The sequence below is a fragment of the Polypterus senegalus genome, chromosome 1 (genome assembly GCF_016835505.1).
Source record: "Polypterus senegalus isolate Bchr_013 chromosome 1, ASM1683550v1, whole genome shotgun sequence".
Lineage (NCBI taxonomy): Eukaryota > Metazoa > Chordata > Cladistia > Polypteriformes > Polypteridae > Polypterus > Polypterus senegalus.
Window position 1 is genome coordinate 181,766,271 of NC_053154.1, and position 20,919 is coordinate 181,787,189.

The 20,919-nt window shown below is 35.3% G+C and overlaps 1 protein-coding gene across 1 annotated transcript in view; it reads left to right on the forward strand.

Annotated features, from left to right (window-relative positions):
* The window catches only part of tfa (transferrin-a), an 84,147-nt gene that overhangs the window by 36,148 nt on the left and 27,080 nt on the right, over nucleotides 1-20,919 (forward strand). The window contains exons 9-11 of the mRNA XM_039764143.1: nucleotides 5,311-5,486; nucleotides 11,820-11,913; nucleotides 12,731-12,757. Of these exons, the coding sequence (XP_039620077.1) occupies nucleotides 5,311-5,486; nucleotides 11,820-11,913; nucleotides 12,731-12,757 (297 nt within the window). The remainder of the gene's footprint in view (nucleotides 1-5,310; nucleotides 5,487-11,819; nucleotides 11,914-12,730; nucleotides 12,758-20,919) is intronic.

A 20,919-nucleotide genomic window follows, 5' to 3' on the forward strand; every position in this document is an offset into this window, starting at 1 on the left:
GATTTCAAGTGAAGCTGCTTTTATGGGAGACACAAATGCACCAGTGCACCTTGACCCACTTTCCCTGTTCCCAAGTAATGTTAAACCAAGTCGTCACTACGGTGTTCCCAAATACGCACTTTGCTGATAAACTGAGCGCACTGCGCACTGAGTTTGCACGGCGCTTTGGTGACTTTGAAGAACAAAAAAAGTCCGTCTACATGCGGCTCGAACCTTGTGCATGTTTGGTAGCACATATCTGTGTGAGAAGCTCTTCTCAGTGATAAAGACTAACAAAACAGCACACAGGAGTCGCCTCACTGATGAGCACCTTCAATCCATCCTGAGAATCTCCACAACAACAGAACCTCACACCAAACAGAAACGAACCTGTGGCCAAAAAAAGATGCCAGGCGTCCAGCTCTAAAATGACATATGAGCAAAGACAACTGAATGATTTGATTTGTTATTGCTGAAAGGAACACATTTTATTTATATTTCCAGGTTTTGTTATGCAGCATGTTCATATTTGAATTTGTATAATTTTGACAGGATATATTTTTATGGAGAGCAAAATCTTTTGGGATATTTAAAATCTAAGTTTATTTTTTATATAAAATTACATAAGAGTAAAGAAATTTGAATGTTTGTTCTTTTAACGTTTACTTTATTTCTAACTTGTATAAATTAGACAGGATATATGTTTATGGAGAGCAAAATATTATAAGTTGTTTAAGGTTTGAGTTGATTTATTCACAAATAATATTCCTGTCTGTTTTTACCATTCCTACCAAAGATATTTCTGTCGACTAAATAAAAATTCCTTCTATTTAAAATTTAAATAGAACTTGAACAAATACGATAGTTCATAATATCCACGCAGACTTGCACGTAAGAGCGGGAGTTATCCGTTTTTACAAGCAGCGTATTGCACTGATACGAAGTAGCTGTGTGTGTATATATGTAGATATGTATGTATATGTATATATATGTGTGTGTGTATATATGTAGATATATATATGTATGTATATATGTGTATATGTATAGATATGTATATATATATATGTTTATGTGTGTGTGTGTAAATATATATATATATATATATATATATATATATATATATTGTGAACTTTGCCCAGACACAGACAGGCGGACATGTTGTTAAAATACCACCACACGTTTATTTACAATATTTACACAAATAATAATGGTCACTCAGACCCAGTCCAAAGTCCATAAAGTGCACAAACCCCAAAATGACACTCAGTCCTGGCCACAATGCCTTCTTCTCGGGCCGCCTCCACTCTCTTCTGCCTCGTCCTTCTTCCACCCGACTCTAGCCTCGAATGAATGGAGACGACCCCTTTTATAGAGGACCCGGATGAGCCCCAGGTGTTCCCGGCAATCTTCTTCTGGCCACGCCCCAGTGTGGCGGAAGTGCCGGCTGTCCTCCCGGCTGCTCTCCGGCGCCATCATAAATCTTCCCCCCAGCACTTCCTGGTGTGGCGGAAGTGCTGGGGTAACAGGTCCCCAAGGCACTGGGGCGCCTCCTGGCGGTGACCACGGGCCCCTACAGGGAAGGGCTTCCATGCCCTCGACCCGTGGCCCCCAAAGCAACCCGGAAGGCAAACCCCACGTGATCCAGGCAGGGCTCTGACCCTCTTCCGGTCCCTCCTGGCGTCCCGGCCGGGTCATGGCCCCTGGCATCCCTGACAATATATATATATGACAACAACACTCATCACTCACAACAGTGACAAAACAATTACATTGACAATCATGTTACGTTATTTTCAAAATGTTTCCTTTTCTTTTTCATTGCTTCTTTAACACACTACTTCTCCGCTGCGAAGCGCGGGTATTTTGCTAGTAATTTACATAAATGATGCAACTTAATTGCTCGTGTTAAGAAATGGTGTTTGTAAATTTTTCAGTGAGTATCATTTATCCAAATAGTTAAATTCCATAGAGCCCTGTAGGTGTCAGGCAAAAAAAAATAAAAAAATAAAAAAATGTTCAAATGAATTAGTAACTTGTTAAAATAATTACATAACTAATTCAAATTAATTGTAATTTTTTTCACTAACTCGTATTTCAGTTGCTATTTATATTTCCTGGTGTTGTGGTGTGCAGAATCTGTAAATTTTGCTCTATATTTTCATTATATTTTGCATAAACAACAGAACTTAAATACAGATCACGTGCATGTGCCGTTTAACATTAAGGCAATCTATTTTCCTGAATTGCACCAATATCAATCACACTACTATCTGCTTGAACTGAGTAGGAATTCAGGAGATGCCTCAGGCTGTATTGATGATATCCCCAGTGAAGGGAACAGCCAGCTGTTCTGATCTGGACCATGTGTAAATTGGTTTAGACAGGAGATTGTTAAAACATCAAAAACTTTATTGCTTGGGAAAACAGATGTACTCATATAGATTATAGAGTTTGAGCAAATTCATCCATCATATTGACAGCTAGCCAATGGGCAAGGTTTATTAAGGCTGAGGGTGTGAGCTCCACTCCATAGTAGGGAACAGTATGTAAAGTAAGGCATTCTTGGTTGATAAATGGCCTATAGCCAAGGATGTTGAGCCTTAGTATATTTGAATATATTCCTAGAGAACAAAATAATAATTAGGTCTGATATATTTAAAACATTGTATGTTGTTTGTGCCGATAAGTAAGTCTCTTGAAGTGTTAAGACAGCAACAGGTTGTGGATGTGTTAGTCATAAGGTATGTGTATGGTTTGAAGTGCTAGAGATTAACCAGCTGTGTGTGTGTCACTAATAGGGCACTGTTGTGGTTAGGGTCTGTGCGTATGTGAATATCTATGTGTGTGTGTGTGTTAATCTTAAGGTGTGACAGTAGACCAACGTGGAAACGAACCTGATGAGTACACTTATCCTTGAAGAAAATAGGTAAAGAATAAGTAGAGGGAAATAATCATGCTAATACACCTGGTATGCAGTTTAGTGTACTGGAACCAGAAGAGTATACCCAGTCAAACATTTTAGTGTATTTAATGCTGTTTAGTGCCTTTATGGACTAGATTTAAAACTTAACTTTTGTTCAATTAATATTTCCAGCACTGACTGGAATAAAAACATTCTCAGAGAAAATTCCATAAATCGATTCTTGTAACTTCCCCTGCATTTGACACTTGTTTCAGTACTTCTCAAAAGAAGCTTTTCAACCATGGTAGTCTTCCAACTAGTTCCTCTTCCGGTTCACTGATTTTAACACACACCTTAAAGTTCACTGAACTGTATGCCAGGGAACCATACAGGGCTCTATAATAAGAACTGGGCTGCAAGGGGGAAAAATAATAATATTCTGTTTGAACTAATTAATGAAGAATGGGATTCTGTACTACTGAAATATGAGTCAGAAAAAAATTTTAAAAATGATCTGTTTGAAAGAGTTATGTAATTCATTTGAAAGGATTTTTTTTACCTAACCCCCACTAGGCTCTATAAAATTCAGAGGTGTTGCAAATATTACCACAAAATCCAAACAAATTCAATCCAGTGAGGTGGAAACCATTCCAATGTAGTAAATCTCACATATCATTGGTTTAGCTGTGTGTACATGGCTTTTTTTTTAGGAAAACAAGGATAGCAGTTTTGATGACGCAAAATAAAAAAATAAAAGCAGTGCAGTTCAGCAGTAAAATATGACTAGTTTCTCCTAAGAGCATTTGTTTACATTCAACAAGAAGGACAGGGATAGTTGCCAGTCCTGCCCTTGTGTGCACGCCAGTGATAACATTGATTTGTCATTTTATACAAAAAGGTAATTTAAAACTTACAATGAATTTTATAAATGCTTCTAGTATGTAATCTGTATTATGACATATAGATGATATGTTTGTCATGTAAGCTGGAATATATGATATATAAGTGAAAAATTTGCAGTGTAAGTGCCAATCAGCATGCATACAATTTGGAGGGTTTGGAGAGAATTCAATTTGATGATGCATACTCAGAAGTAATGACACTTGAACTTAAAAGCTGACCCATTCACCCAGGGAACGGAATTCTCCTATTACCCACTATGATACAAAAGCTACTTTGAATCTTTTTAACTCAAAGGTCATACATTCACAGCTGAGGACCAACAATCTTAATATTTCAGAGTATTTTCTGATTTTTTTTTTTTTTTTACTTTCCTTGAACTTTTCAAACAGTACATATTGCTTGATGAATTTAATTTTATAAATATTGAGCTGTACATTACATTATGGATTTGTGGCTTTCTTCTTAATCATTTGGAGACAGTGTATACAAAGAGCTTTCAATCAGACACCAGTCTTCACAAGATTGTGTTTCCTCTCTGTTTTTCTTATCCTTTAAAACTAATGATCTGAGTCATAACAATTATCATTGATCCATTATAACGAATACAGATGACACTATGATGAGATTGTAGATATTTGTAGAAGAATAAAGCCATTGTATAAATCACATGAAGCAGACTGTTTTGTGAGATGGTGCAAGGATAACTATGGTTCTTTATTAAAAAAAATACTAAGAAAAAATGACATTTTACCAGAATCCATACATTCATCTATCATGAGGATTGGAGAAATAGCAATCCTGTATATATATATATATCTAAGGACACTCAGCTTTACATATTTCTCTTTGGTAAACTCTTTTTACTTTCCTTTACTTTTTACAGTCCTTTCATTGAACTTTGGTACAGTTGGTCATTATGTTCAGCTGCATTACTTGGTATAGTGGGCTGAAAAAAAGTAAGGTGAATATTGTTATTGAACTGTTTGCTCTCAGATACAGTGTCCTGGGTTTAACCCCTCTACCCTGTGACTGTCTATTTAGGGTATGTACTTTTTCCATGTGTCTGTGTACTTGTAAGTTCCTCACACATCCAAAAGATTGATTAGGCAACTCTTCATTATTAGAGTGTCAGTGTGGACATGATGAACACATAGTTCAGTGAACTGAGGCACTGCCTTAGTTCCTACAATCCTAATCTGGATAAGCAGGTTAAAAAAAGAATAGTTGGATAGATGAATATAAGTTAACACTGCTGCTTTGGGACTTGAGGAATCCTAGCATTTTAGGTTAATTTGTGACTCTAAATTGGCTTGTGTGTAAATGTGTGCATATACATAAGCATTGATATTCTGGCACCCATCTTCAGTTGGTTTTAGCCTTGGACCCAATACAGTCAGAATAAGATCCAACACCTCTGTGACCTTGGACTATAAAAACAGATTAGAAGATAGAAAGACAGATAAATGGGTTTGAAAGCTGTTGGATGAATAAACAGGTAAAATTATGTATCTGTGTTTTAATTTCAGCATCTGATCAAAAAGAGAGCAGATCAACCCATGGCACAATCAAATGGTGTTATATTAGCCACTATGAAAAAAACAAATGTGATGCATGGAGTATCGCCAGTGCTGATGACCAAGGCAATGCTAAAATTGACTGTGTAAAAGGAGAGTCTGTGGAGGATTGCGTTGGAATGATAATGGTAAGAATGGTTTTAATGTTTTTCGCAATGTACTGTATATCAGGAAAATGAGATGCAATTTTTTTTGTTCTTTATTTCACCTTACACAATTTCTTGTATTAGGAATTCGTTAGTTTTCACATACCCCTTGGGGTCAGAGCACAGGATCAGGCATCGTACAGCGCCCCTGGAGCAATTGAAGGTTAAGGGCCTTGCTCAAGGGGCCAGCAGAGTAGGACCTATTTTGGCGGTGACGGGGATTTGAACCGCCAACCTTCGGGATACCAGTGCAAATCCTTAGCCTCAGAGCCACCACTCCACCCTTCAAACACTATCTACATGATACAAAGAACCATGTTCAGCTATTCTTGCTTTCATCTGAAAAAATGGCACAAATATGAAGGCCAAATGGAATCTGAGAAAATAAACTATAATGATAAAAATATACTCTCTATATACGTGTTTCAAAATGTTCTGAATAGTCATTTGCCTAGACCATTTCAGTACATTTACTGTATAAGGAACTTGTTTAATATCCAGTCACCTGTTTGTGTTAAATGCAGCAGCACTTCCAAATTATAATTATATTTATTCTGGTTTTCAAGGAAAGAGAGTCAATTACTTGCTATTCAAGTAGTATTATATTGTCTCATATTGACCATTTGTCATCCTCCAAAATATAATGCATTTTTATCAATGAATTCTTGGGGTTATTATAATAAATAATTGATAGGTTCCTAATAAACTTTTAATTTGCATGTTCAGTAGATAACCACTTTGATCTCAAAGCAAAAGAATTTATTAACTTACTGCATTCATTTGATCTCCGTTAGCCTCTTTTGCTTAACCAACACAAAAGGGAGGATATGTGCTAGACTTGGATATGTCAAATGAATTTAATATTGATATTATGTAGGTCCTAGACTTTGGTATACCTTACCATCACTGTATTTTATTTGAACTAGAAATATCTGAGACTAACTAAAAACAGCATCTTATTAAAATGTTATGTTGATGCTGCTGTTTCTAGGTATGCTAATATTCTAAACAGCCAGTCTGATTATAGTGCTCAGTCTTATACGGGCAGTAATATAAACATTAAGGTGGAATATTTTAATGGTAAGTGGGGAACCAAAGCTGACACAGAAGCCCCTGAAAAACTGTTAAATCTTCCATTATTAAAATACCATGGGAAATCCAAGCTCTTTCTGAATACAAATTAAACTACCAAAAGGCTGAGTGAAAAATTGAATAACTAAACTAACAGTGCATTATAAAATGCTGAAAACTCACATACCGTATAACTAAATCCAACAAAGTTGTCTGACCTGAGAGACAATCATAAATGAAAATGCTGAAAATTCAAGGGTATGTTCAACTATAAATCATCTATTAAACATTAACAAATTACTTCTAAAACGTCAATGGAAGAAAATGAGGCTTTTGCAGCATTTTTAAGGATTATTTAAACATTTTCAGATGTAATATAATACAGTCCTCAAACGCAAGCATTGTTTGGTGTGCCTATTATAGTGAACTAAATCCCTTTACTAAAATCCCTGAATTTCATAGAATAACATCTCAGCTAAAATTGCCCACTTATGTAATTGACCCAGTCATACACACACACTTTTCAAAGAAGTTTCTGATGTGCTAATTGACAGTGTACTAGAAAAAGTTAATGTTTCATAAGGTACTTGTGTATTTTCCAAGATTTTTTAAGACTACAGTAGCTAAATCACTGCTTAAGAAAAAAAATCCCTGTGTATCTGTAAGGCACCTTTTTAAAGAAAAATTGTAGACACGGTATGTCACAGTTCAGAAATTGTGTTGGTTGAAGCAGTTAATGATTTGCAGGTTTATGCTGACACAAACAACATATCTATTCTTGTTGTCTTGGACTTTTTATACAACATTTGACTTCTCATTAATCACTTTAGTCAGTAGGTGAATCTACCTTGTAGTGTTTTAAATTGATTTAAACAGTCAGAACATTCTTTGTGGTAATTCTATGTTAGTGGTCAATGATGCTGTATATGGTATACCCCAAGGATCAATTCTAGGTCCACTGTTATTCTCAATCTACATTAGGACAGATTATTTATAAACAAAAGATGATCTACTACTACAGCTATGTAGATGACTAACAGATTTACTTATCTATATCACCTGATGGCCCTGAGGATCTATGTCCTTTGATCCAGGGCCTTACCTGCATTACAGAATGTAATAGTAGCAATTTCCTCAAGCTAAATAAGGGGGTAAAATTGAAATTTATTGTCTGTAGTGAAAAAATCAAGGGTTTTAGAAATAAACTTGATCACCTAGCTTTACAAATCGAACCAGAAGTAAACATATTAGGCATTATTATGAATTCAGATCTAAACTTCAAGTTACATAATAGCCATATTATGAAGACTGTGTTTTTCATTAAAGAAACATTGCAAATGTAGACCTCTTATAGCTTCTCAAGGTGCTGAAAATGTAATTCGCGCTTTTGTTTTAGCCTACTAAGATTATTATAATGCACTCCTAACAGGACTCCCAAAGAAAGACACAAATTGGGTTGCAGTTTGTTCAGAATCTTTACTAGTAAAAGATTTTCAGCACATCTTACCAGTCTTGGAGGAAGAATATTTCAAGGTTTAAGGTATGGAAGTTGAAGGAGGAAAGTGTGAGAAGCAAATTTACTGAAACTGGTAACAAGCACAAACAAGGTTTCAGAATCATCTGGTGAGAATGGCAAATAGCCAATGATGAAGAATGTCTATTTGAAAACAACAGAAGTCTGTGAAATGTGAAAGAGACCACTTAGACACAAAGAAATACAGTGGAATGCTGATGTACAGATGGATATTGAGAAAAAGCAGAGTTTCCGTAGGGAGTGGTAAATAGAATTATGGTCATAATCTTGAAACAGATAACAAAAGTGAGAATGTGGCAGGTGTGAATTGTTTGGTGAATGCTGAAGGGTACATTATGATTGATACTAAGATGATTAAATATATTTTATATAAGTAAATGAAGAATATGTAGAAGAATATGAAGTTGTTGAATGAGGAGAATAAGTGGGGATAATAAGAAAGCAGAAATACTATGCCGTATGTTACTGAAGGATGAGGTTGTAGAAGCACTGAAAAAGGTGAAGAAGCAAACTGGTGCATTAGTCTGGAGAGATGTTGGAAATGTTGGAAAGCAGTCTGAGGTACTGGAGTTAAATTGTTGACAGGTCTGTGTGAAAGGGAGATTACTGAAGGGTTAAAATGCATCAGAGAATGTGGGTAATATTGAGCAATAAACTGCCAGACTATTCAAAATTATAGTTTTTAAATATCAGTGTTATCAGTTTTGGAGAATGTTTGGAGGTTCAGCTACTTAAGTGACAGGTTGAGTGTAGACAGAGTGAAAGGCACATGAAAGAAGTTTCAAGATTTGATCCCACATTCTGAATTCTAAAGGAGTCTTCATGGCATTAAAGGGTAAAATTTATGAAAGCTGTGTAAAGATTAGAATGGCCTATGCGAGGGAGGTTTGGCTGATGAAAAAGGAATATGACACAAAGGTGGAAAGAACCGAGATGCAAATGATCAGGGAAGTGTGGAGTGTTGTGGTGTGAGAGGATGATGAATCCTGAGTTAAGAAAAATACTGTGTGGAAGAAATATGAGTTGTGTCCACAGAGAAGTACACTAAGGTAGTTTGGGTATGGGGAGTGAAAGGCATTGGATGACTAGGTGAAGTGGTACACCCAGATGGTGGTGGGGTTGAAAGAGGCCAAGAGGGAAGCCAAAGATAACATGCTTAGAGGTGATATCACATATATGAAGAAAATGGGTCACACTCTAAAGGATACCGAGAATCCTTAAGAGCAAAGAAATAAGATTTGGGATTCAAATAACTAACATTGGCAAACCTAGAAGATGACAGCTAAACTGGCGGTGAGGATGATACAAATTAGATTTCTGCATCACTTGGTGGTTACAAAGGCCTAATATTATAGTAAGACAGTATACATCTTAAACAACAAGTTCACTAGCTGGAAAAAACATTCTTTAGCCTATATCTTCCAGTAAAGTGAGCAGAAGACAGCAGCAGTAATCCCTTTGTTACACTTCTCAGCAATAGCCATTCTACAAAGATTAGCAGGCATTTAAAAATATCCTGAAGAACAAGTATTCTGTGGGTACAGTAGCATTTAGAGGACACCATTTTTGGAGCCTGATCCCACAAGACAGTTCCATTAGAGAGTCACGTGACAGAGCTGAAAAAAGTAGAGATTCAAAGTGAAGCCTGTAAATGGGTGCAAAAGTCCATCAATAACAGAAAGCAAAGGAAAATGGAGAGATAAACTATAGATGATGTTAAAGCCCATGCGTCAATTAATTAATGCTCGGGGCATTGCTCTCTTAATTATATAAATAATCTTACAGGGAGTATAAATGAGAAGTTGTCTCTGAAGATAGCAAATTAAGGTAGAATTCAGCAAAAATTCAGCCGATACATTACAGTAGATTATGATATAGCCTTATTCAGATGTGCTAATTGACTTTTAATATAGGTAAAATGTACAGTACTATATAGGAGGTAAAATGTTAATATAAGACTTAAATTTAAACACGTAAAAGCAGGTCTGAAATTTAGAAGCTCATCTATATGAGAAGGAAATGGAAGTCTTGGTGTCCAGTTTTAGACAATGAAGAAGTGATTAAGAAGGTTATTGGATTACATAGAATTACATGTCAAGCACAAATAAAAGGAGATCATTCTTAAAACTAAAAAACAGCACTAATGAAGTCTCCACTGGAATACTGTGTTAAGTTATTGCCTTTGTGTTACTAAAGGACAACATATTTGTATAAGGCATAATCTATTTAAAAATGTACACATCTGAGAAAAAAAATAAATTTCTCTTGATAAACCCTTTCAAAATAAAAACAACTGATTTAAAACTATTCCTTTTATTTAAAAACTGTATATTCTGATCTTGAAATTATTCCCTTCTTCAACTCTAGTTTTATTTCCAGCTGGATCACAACTTTATGTTAATACAGAAGCTGCCATACAGCCTGTAGACTGGAATTAACAGAGTCCTTCAAAGTTTTAATTTTAATGCAATGCTGCTGATTAGTCATTTAAAATATGGTGGAATTAAAATGAATCAAAATATGTTGCAAGGAAATTTTTAAAATGTCTAAAAACCGATACATTTGTTCTAAAGTCATCCAGAAAACCATTTGAGCTGTATTAAATCCAATGCATGTCTGCAAGGAAACTGTACTAAATCCAATGTGTATTTTGTTATTATTTGTACATGACTTACAATATTACAGAACTGACACAAATATTTCAGTAAGCATGTTGTATCTTTATTTTAAAATCAAATAAGATGACATATTGGATATGAAATATTTAATTTTTCAAATAATCCGCATTTTAACAATTTCACATTAACTTTATTCACATTATTTATTTATTTATTTATTTTTTGGTTCTCTGCAAAATTAAGATTCTAATACATATTTCACTGTAGTGTTGTTAATTGAAAATAATAATTGCAATTATAATATCAAAAGCAATAATCATCAAATATTTTGTCATAGTAGTGCACCCTTCCTATAAGTATAAATTTAAATTATAAGTATAATCATTATTTTTACATCTTTGATCCATATATGTTGAAATGTTGTATATCTTCAACTTTAGAGAATAATGGAATTGTTCTGTTTCATACAAATAATGATATTTCTTCATTAGAATATCTTTTTAAAAATTGCCCAATGATATTGATTTCTGTGGAAAGAAGATTTTGGAAATTGAAAAGTATCCACTCAAGATTACATAATTTTAGTAGTGTTGCAGTTGTGAAAACTTTTTTTAGTAGTTTGGAAGGTAAGAATTGTTTTGATAGCAAATGCTGTGGCAGTATTCAGTCAATATAGATGAAAATTTTCATTGGTTTGTGTTTATATCATTTTTCTTAAATTTCACAAAGATATTTTGAAAGACTTGTTTTGTTTAATGGGGAACCAAATGAAATGGGAAGAATAGACTTTTGAATACTTCTTATTTTAGTTGTTGCCAGTTTTGTTTATTTTTTTTTACTGTATATTCTATAGAGTACACTGTTTCAGTGATTCTGTACATTATGAAAAAGGCACATGCATTATATGTTTATTTATTGTTCAGGACTTCCTATTATATTATTTGGCATAATAAAGTTATTTTCTACTACTTCATTTGATTTAAGTGGTCCTTATGAAAAGAAACATCACAATAGAACTATAAACCATCTTATGAACAGATGGTTTACACACAAATACTATTGATCCTGATCCTTTTTTAATTATTTTTTTAGAGAAAAGAAGCGGATGCTGTTACTATGGATGGAGGCTACATCTTTTCTGCAGGAGCATGTGGTCTTGTTCCTGTAATGTCAGAAGTTTATGAAGGTGAAAAGTTTCTGTTTATAATGTGAATGGTACAAATATTTTAGAAAACCATATTTTGATTATGATGAATATTATTAATGAAACGTGCACTGTAAAATCTCATGATAACATTTACTACTTAAAAATACACTATAAAATAAAATAAGATTATGCCAGGTAGCATAATAACACAGTGATTAGTGCAGCTTCTTCACATTGAATTGAGTTCAAATCCTTCAGTTGGTTGTTGTCCTTGTGGAGTCTGCATATTCTCCAAATGCCTGTAGGGGTTTCCTTCTGGGTGGTCCTATTCTCATCCCACATTCCCCAAGACATGAAGTCTAACTTAACTGATTACTCTAAACTGGTCCTAAAGGTGTGTGAATGTGCTCTATAAATAAACCAGTATAATTTTCAGGGCAGTTTTGGTGGGGTACACTCAGGCCCCCAGTGACTCGGAAATTAGATTAAATGGGTTTGACAATGAGTGACAATAGAGCAATTGCCTTTGCCTAAAAATATTGAAAACATGTGTGTTAGGTTGACTTGGTAATTTTAAATTGTCCTAGTGTAACTTATCTCTATATTGGATAGTAGTGCTGTGATAATTACTACCTTGTGTTTTTTCCCAGCATCCTTCAATTATATCCATTAAAAACAGCCAAAAAATTGCCTAATACTGTATGTGATTATTCATTCATCCATCAGTTCTTTTTTAGATTTGCTTAGTGCAGCTTAAAGTTGTGAGTAATATGAGACTGGAGCAATTTTAACATTGTCTTTTTAGAAATATGAAGAAATTTTGAATAACAATTAAATTGGTCCGTTGTTTTCACAGGTGATTGCTCACAGCCTGGAAAAAAAGGTAATTACTGTATACACTACCTAGAAACCTAGAAGCAACATGCAGATCATTTTCAAAAGAGTTGAACAGAGTGATATAGCAATGCCTTTGTTTTATCACTATGTGTGGCAGTGCAAATGTTTTCTATAAGACATAAAATAGTTTTTTTCATATAAAAAAACCTTGTTTTCAATTATTTTACTTATTTTTTAAAGATTGTCTCATATTAAAGAGAAACACTCATGTTTTATTAGTGTATAGTACTATTTTATGTGAGAGCTTAGAAGTTGTGGTGTGAAATAATGTGCAGCTGTTTTCATCTGAACTGCCAGAAAAGATTGAATATGTTTTGTATTTATTTTTTCAAAGTGCTGATGTTTGATAGGATATTGTATTATCAAGGGATAAGTTGAGACTTACCATGTTCATCACTAGATTGTCCTACACTCATATTTACAATTAATACACACAGACAAACACGCACACACGCATATACACACATGCACACACAGATCCTATTCATGCAATTATGTATGAGTCATGCCTAGCTGAAAGTCAATCTGCAGTATTCCACATTGTTTCTCATCAGCATAAGTATGTATGAGATATTCCCAAGACACATGAAATATCGTATATCTTTTTGTTATATACCGCTTACAAACAAGTGTTGTCTTACTTAATATCAGAACAAGCTTCAAATCCCCCTACACAGGTGCCATAAAATTTACTTTATTACTTTAATCGCTCTAGATATAAAGAGAAAGTAGTAACATGGTATTTATTAAAGTATAATAATACCAATATAAGAAAGTATAATAGAAAAATAATACCAAAAGGAAAGGCTGGACATATTTATAAAGTATTAGAAAGCTTACTGAAAATCAACAATGTTAAAGGTGGATGTTGTTCTGGGCTGCTTTTTGATTCAGCAAACTTTGTGATGCATAAGTTACATTCTCTGACGTCCAAATGAAATGTTTTGTCTCTCTTTCTGACATGTTTCAGACTCTTACAATGTTTCTTGTATCGTCTCTCTTCCTCCTTAGGATGTGACATTATTTACTGTATGTTAAATCATGAATGGGGGGTTCTGGGACATGTGACTTTACATCTACACAAAAGCTTTCATCCTGTGCACATATCTGTACAACCTCTTATTTTCTCTTGTTTTCTTAATGACTGACCACTTAAAACTAAAATCACTATAAATTAATTGGATAACAAAACAGATGCTATAAAGCAATAAAATTACTGATACAATACATGAAGAATGAACAAATGTTTTGGGTCATAAATTATTAGTCTACAAAATACAATGGTTTCAATGTAAATTGCCTCAGTACCCTAGTTAGTTAAGGATCCTGTAAGTTCATTCTTAAATGAGTTGGATCATTTATAGTCCATCATGTTTCATGTGGGCAAAATTAAATACTTAATACAGTATATGCAGTCTGCACTTTCACAAAATGCCCATTTTTGAAACTGTAGACTGGACAGATTGTTCAGGACAGAGATGAACCATGTCAATTATGAATTTATTACTATTTGCTCTTTTTTTAATTTTCAGATATGTTAATTTTTTTAACATTGTGATTTATTTTTGGAGTGTATTGTCATTTTGTGAATCCATCATTAGGGACACATTGGTAGGTTGCTAGATGCGTGTTCTCAAAGGACACATACTGTAATGTAACTCATGTGACACTTTATAAACCGGAAGGTCAGTAGCAACACCCAAGTACTCTCTCATCAATGACTTTAGTTCAGTTTAGTTGGATTCTTTGATCTCACAGTTTTGACTTTTGGCTATTTTTTTTCATTTATGACTTCATTTCCTGATCATACATCAAAATACTTTATCAAGATATGCTTTGAGTTTAAAAATAGCACATTTTTGAATGACTATGATCAAATCAGGTGAGAATAGGCTCTGAAGAATGTACAGAGTGTGCTAAAGAAAAAGCTGAGTGAAGGAAAGGAAGCTTACAAAGCTAAAATAGAAAACAGACTTTCTCAGAATAACATTAATGATGTCTGGAATGGACTGGGTATGATTACTGGACTCAAAATAATCTGGGGCTCAGGTGCTAGAAGGGGACATGGACAAAGCTAATACCCTGAACCCGTTTTTTTAAAAGATTTTCCCTCCCACTACTACCTTCTTCCAATGACTAGTTTCCTCCATCATCCCCACTACATCAACATCTCTTACTAGATCAATTGGATCGGCCAGTGACAAGTGCACCTCTGATCATCAGTAGTGTGGGCTATTCATAACTGAAGACCAAGTAAAGAGACAACTGAGGAAGCTACATACATGAAAAGCTGTGGGACCAGATAGTCAGTCCTCATGTTTTAAGGCTAGTGCTGACCAACTTTGTGGTGTCCTCTGTCACCTGTTCAGTCTGTCCTTAAGGCTTCAGAAAGTGCTGCTCCTGTGAAAACAATCTACATTATTCCCATTCCTAAAGAGGCTGTTGCCTGTTCACCTAATGACTACAGACCAGTAGCACTTATTTCTCACATCATGAAGACCTGGATTATGTTACACCTCTTGCGGTAGACCACCTGGGCCACTGCAGTTTGCCTATTGGACAATAGTTTCATTGGAGGATGCAATTATCTATCTGCTCCACAAGGCTTATTGTCACGTAGACAAAGCTGGCAGCACTGTGAGGATTATGAGGATTATATTTTTTTGATTTTCCCAGTGCCTTCCATCCAGCCATCCCTGTTAAACTCAGAGACATGAGCCTATGATGTCTATCTGGCAGGCAGACCACTGTTTGTGAGACTTAAGGACTGTGTCGCTGATACGGATGTAAGCAAAACTGGTGCACTACAAGGAACAGTCTTGTGTCCTTTTTTCTTCACTATATATACCTTCAACTACAAATACGCAAGATCATGTCACTTGTAGAAATTCTAAGATAAATATGTACTGATTGAATGTATTGACAGAATATATGAGTCATATGGAAAACTTTGTTTCTTGGTTCAAAGAGAATTGTCTCCAATTAGGCGTCAGTAAAACCAAGGAATGGTTATTGACTTTTTGCTCTACTAAAGAGCTTCTATGTCTGGTCACTATTCAAGAAGTGAATGTAGAGGTGGTCCTTTCCTGCATGTACTTGGGGGTTCACATTAATGACATTTTGGATTGGTCTTAGAACACAGAGACTATTTAAGAAAGCACAGAGTAGGCTCTTTTTTCCTAAGAGACTGAGTTCCTTTAATGTGGGAAATTATATTCTTCGCATCTTCTACAACTCTGTGATGGCAAGTGCAGTTTTCTATGATGTGGTGTGCTGGGCTGGTAACATCAATTTAGTAGAGGTCCACCAAATCAAAAAGCTAATTAAAAGGACAAGCTCCGTGTGCCATTATGATCAATGCAGCACATCCTCACTCTGACACATTAATGCTAATTACTTTCAGCCAAAGAATTAATCGGCATAAGTGTGTCAAGAAATGCCACTGGGGATCCCTTACACCAACAGCAATATGCCTGCATAATGCCTCACTGTGACTGTGACAGCCAAGTCAGATGTTTTCTTTCTTTTTAATTTTCTTTATTTGTATTCATTCTGGTGTGTATTAAGACTATATCTATCTCTCTCTCTCTCTCTGCCTGCTTGCCTGCCTGCCTGTCTTTATATACCTTGACTAACTGTTTGTCACCCCAACAATATGCCTTGACTAACTATTCGTCACCACAACACACACACAACACAGACTTGCCAGAAGGCTACTGCTTACTGCCCCACCTCACCGAAACTAGTTTGAATTCAAATTAAAAGAGTAAGTACAAGTAATTTTTCCAAATGCTTCCCAAAACACTAAACTGCTTTTGCTCTTCTGCGGGGAAAAAAATTGCAAAAAATCCCTTCTAATGTGGAAAAAAGCTTTAGAAATTCCTTCATGGTTCTGCAACAGCAACTGAAAAACAGAGTTTTTAGGAGCAACATATCTTTTAATTACATCTGACACATCAGAACACACAACTCCAAGCACTCCCTCTTCCATTAATTAACAAGGATGACATCAGCATATCAGAACACCTCAGTCACCAATCTCAGTCTCAGACAGGACAGATGGACAGATCAAGTGTTAGATACAGTATTAAAATGCTAAGGAATTGGTCTGACAAATGATCTGCTGGAATACCTTTTTTTTTTTTTTTTTTTTTATTTTATTAATTTTATTACAATCAATACATAGCAATCAAGTTTTACAAAAAAAAAAAAAGAATTATGCTAAGAACAGATCGATCCCCACCCTTGAGAGAGAGAGCAAGCCAAACGGTGTAAAATTTAAGGCTTTTAAAAATACCTAAATCAACAAATTCTCTGTGCTTTATAAACTTATTTCAAAATATTACTGATTAGATCCTGCCATGTTTTGAAAAAGTCTGCACAGATCCTCTAACTGAGTATTTGATTTTTCCAATTTTAAATAATATAACACATCAGTTTCCCACTGACTTAAAAGAGGAGAGTTTGGGTTCTTCCAGTTTATCAGAACAAGTCTGCGTGCCAACAGTGTAGTGAATGCAATCACAATTTGTTTGTCTTTCTCCACTTTAAGACCCTCTGGAAGAACCCCAAACACAGCTGTTAATGGGTTAGGAGGGATTGTGAGTCCAAGACTGTCTGAGAGGTAATTAAAAATTTTTGTCCAGAATAATGTTAATTTGGAGCAGGCCCAGAACATGTGACCTAGTGAGGCTGGGGCTTTTGCAGCGTTCACAGGTTGGATCATGCCCTGGAAACATTTTGAGAGTTTTAGTCGAGACAGATGTGCTCGATATATAATTTTGAGTTGTATAATTGTATGCTTTGCATATGGAGCTTGAGTGAATTCTCTGCATTGCTACTTTCCACTCCTTTTCTGATATATTAATTGAGAGGTCATTTTCCCAGTGTCCTCTTGGATCTTTGAAAGGAAGGGATTGTAAAAGGATTTTATATATTGTAGAGATGGAGTCTAACTCCTTGAAATTGAGCAATAATTTTTCCAGCGTGGATGAGGGTGCAAGATGAGGAAAATCTGGAAGGTTCTGTTTAACAAAGTTCCTGATTTGAAGATAGTGAAAGAAATTTGTAGCTGGAATGTTAAATTTGGAATGTAATTGTTCATAGGATGCAAAGACGTTGTCTATATAAAGATCTCTAAGCAAGTTAATTCCAAATTTTTCCAGATATTAAAACTGCATATGTTTGTGAGGGTTGAAAGAGGTGGTTCTTTTGCAGGGTGCCACAGAAAGAAGCTTCTCCGTCTTAAAATGCTTTCTACATTGGTTCCAGATTCTAAGTGAGTGGAGCACAATTGGGTTATTAGTGTATTGCCGATAACGTGTGTTTATTGGAGCACAAAGCAAGGAATACAAAGAAGTACTGCAGGATTTTACTTCTATTGCGGTCCATGCCTGTGTATGTTCTTCTATTTGTGTCCAGGTTCTTATCGACTGTATATTTGCCCCAGTAATAAAACTGGAAGTTAGGTAGAGCCATGCCGCCTTCTGCCTTTTGTCTTTGTAGGTCGCTCTTTTGATGCGTGGATGTTTAGAATTCCAAATAAATGAGGTTATTGTTGAATCTAATTGCTTAAAAACGATTTATTAATGTATATTGGTATGTTTTGAAATAAAAAGGAGCTTAGGAAGAATATTCATCTTAACAGTGTTAATTCTTCCAGCTAGTGTGAGATGAAGGGTTGACCATCTATGCAAGTCTTGTTTAATTTTTTCCATACAGACGACGAAATTTTGTTGATAAAGAGCTTTATGTTTACTTGTGATGTTTACCCGAGGTATTTAAACTGTTCTGCAATGATAAAAGGAAGGGTGTCTAATCTAATATTATATGCTTGCGAATTCACGGAAAGAGTACACTTTTATTCAGATTAATTCTGAGACCAGAGAGCTTTTGAAATTCTGTGAGTGCTGCTAAGACTGCAGGCACAGAATTTTCTGGGTCCGATATATACAGTACCATGTCATCTGCATATAATGAGATTTTCTGTTCCAGTCCTTCTCTGCTAATCCCCTTTATCTGATCAGTATTTCGACAATGTATTGCCAGTGGTTCAATGGCAATTGCAAACAGCAGTGGTGACAAAGGGCATCCTTGTCTTGTGCCACGTTCTAGTTTAAAGTAGTCTGAGCAAATGTTATTGATGCAAACTGAAGCTTCTGGGTTAGTATACAGTAATTTAATCCATGCACAAATGTTCGGGCCAAACCCAAACTTCTCCAAAATAGTAAAAGGTATTTCCATTCAATCATGTCGAATGCTTTTCTGCATCCAATGATAATAATATTTCTGGGGTGTTTGATTTAGTTGGTGAGTATATTACATTAAACAGGCGTCGAAGATTTGAAGATAAGTGTCGGCCCCTAATAAATCCAGTTTGGTCTTGTGATATTACTGAGGGAGCACTTTCTCCATCCTTCTAGCTATGATTTTAGAGAGTATTTTAACGTCGTTATTCAGAAGTGAAATTGGTCTGTATGATGCACATTGTAATAAGTCCTTATTTTGTTTTGGAAAGACAGTGATTAGTGCTTGGCGAAAGGTTTGTGGAAGAGATTGGTTATCTCTGGCTTCTGTAAATGTTGCTAATAGGAGGGAGCTAGCTGAGCGGAGAATTTCTTGTAAAACTCTGCAGGGTAGCCATCAGGGCCTGCTGCTTTTCCACCTTGGAGTGACTTTATAGCATCCAGTAATTCTGATAATGACAGAGGTTTATCGAGCTCCTCCACACTAATAGCGTCAATTTGTGGTATCTGTAATTTATCCAGAAATGCATTAGATTGTATATTGTCTTCTTTAAACTCAGTAGTATATAGGGATTTATAGTAGTCTCTAAAAGTGTACATTATATTTTTGTGTTCGATGATTTTATCTCCATTCGTGTTAGTAATTACGAGATTGCGTTATGCATATCTTGCTTGTGAATTTGTTGCGCTAAAAGCTTATTAGCTTTCTCTCCATGTTCATAATAATGATGTCTGGATTTGTAAATTAGTTGTTCGGTTTCTTTAGTTGTCAAGAGGTTTAATTCTGAATGTAGAGCCTGCCTCCTCTTATGTAGAGTCTCGCTTGGTAGTCTGGCATGTTCTTCATCTATTTTAGTAATTTCGCTTTTATCTCTGCTACTTTCTTCGGATTTATTTCTGTGGGAAAGATATGAGATAATCTGTCCTCTTAAGAAGGCCTTAAGAGTTTCCCAGAGTATTCCTGCAGAGATCTCAGGGGATGTATTTGTCTCTAGAAAGAATTCAATTTGTTTGGATATAAATTCAGTACAATTCTCGTCAGCTAATAGAAGCGGATTGAGACGCCATCTGCGGGTGAGTGTATGGGGCTTAGTAATTTCAGCTCCAAGATCATCGGAGCATGGTCTGAAATAACAATAGCATCGTATTTACAAGATTTAATCTTAGGCAAGAAGTTATTATCTATAAAGAAGTAATCAATCCTTGAGTAGCAATGATGTACTGGTGAGTAGAAAGAATATGTTCTTGAATTTGGGTTTAAAACCTCCAGGGATCTGATAAGTTGTGATCAGTTATAAACTTTGTAATTATCTTTGCGGTGTTAGTTGCGTTCCCCTGTGGAGGAAGTCTTATCTAAAAGTGGATTTAGAACACAATTAAAGTCCCCAGCCATTATAAGTTTATGAGTGTTCAGATTGGGAATGGATGCAAATAAATTTTGTATAAATTCCTTATCATCAACATTAGGTGCATAAACATTTATCAAAATCATTTTACAGTTAGATAAGTCTCCCATGACCATCACATATCTCCCTTCAGGATCCAATACTACATCTGATGCTACAAATGGTACTGTTCTATGTATGAGAATTCCCACCCCTCTAGTTTTCTTTGTAAAACTAGAATGGAACATTTGGCCAGTCCAGTCTTTTGCAGCGGAACTGATCCTTACTTAGTAAGTGGGTTTCCTGTAAAAATACTATTTTAGCATTTAGACCTGTTAGGTGAGAAAGTACTTTCTTTCTCTTTAATTCGTGATTCAGGCCTTTAACATTCCAGCTTACGAAGTTAACTGTCCCATCATGGAGACACTGATTCTGAGTTTTTGGTGTCATATTATAGTCTTAACTGGAAGTGAAATAGTTTAGGTCTTAATTTCCTATTCCCCCAAGAGTTGTTGCCA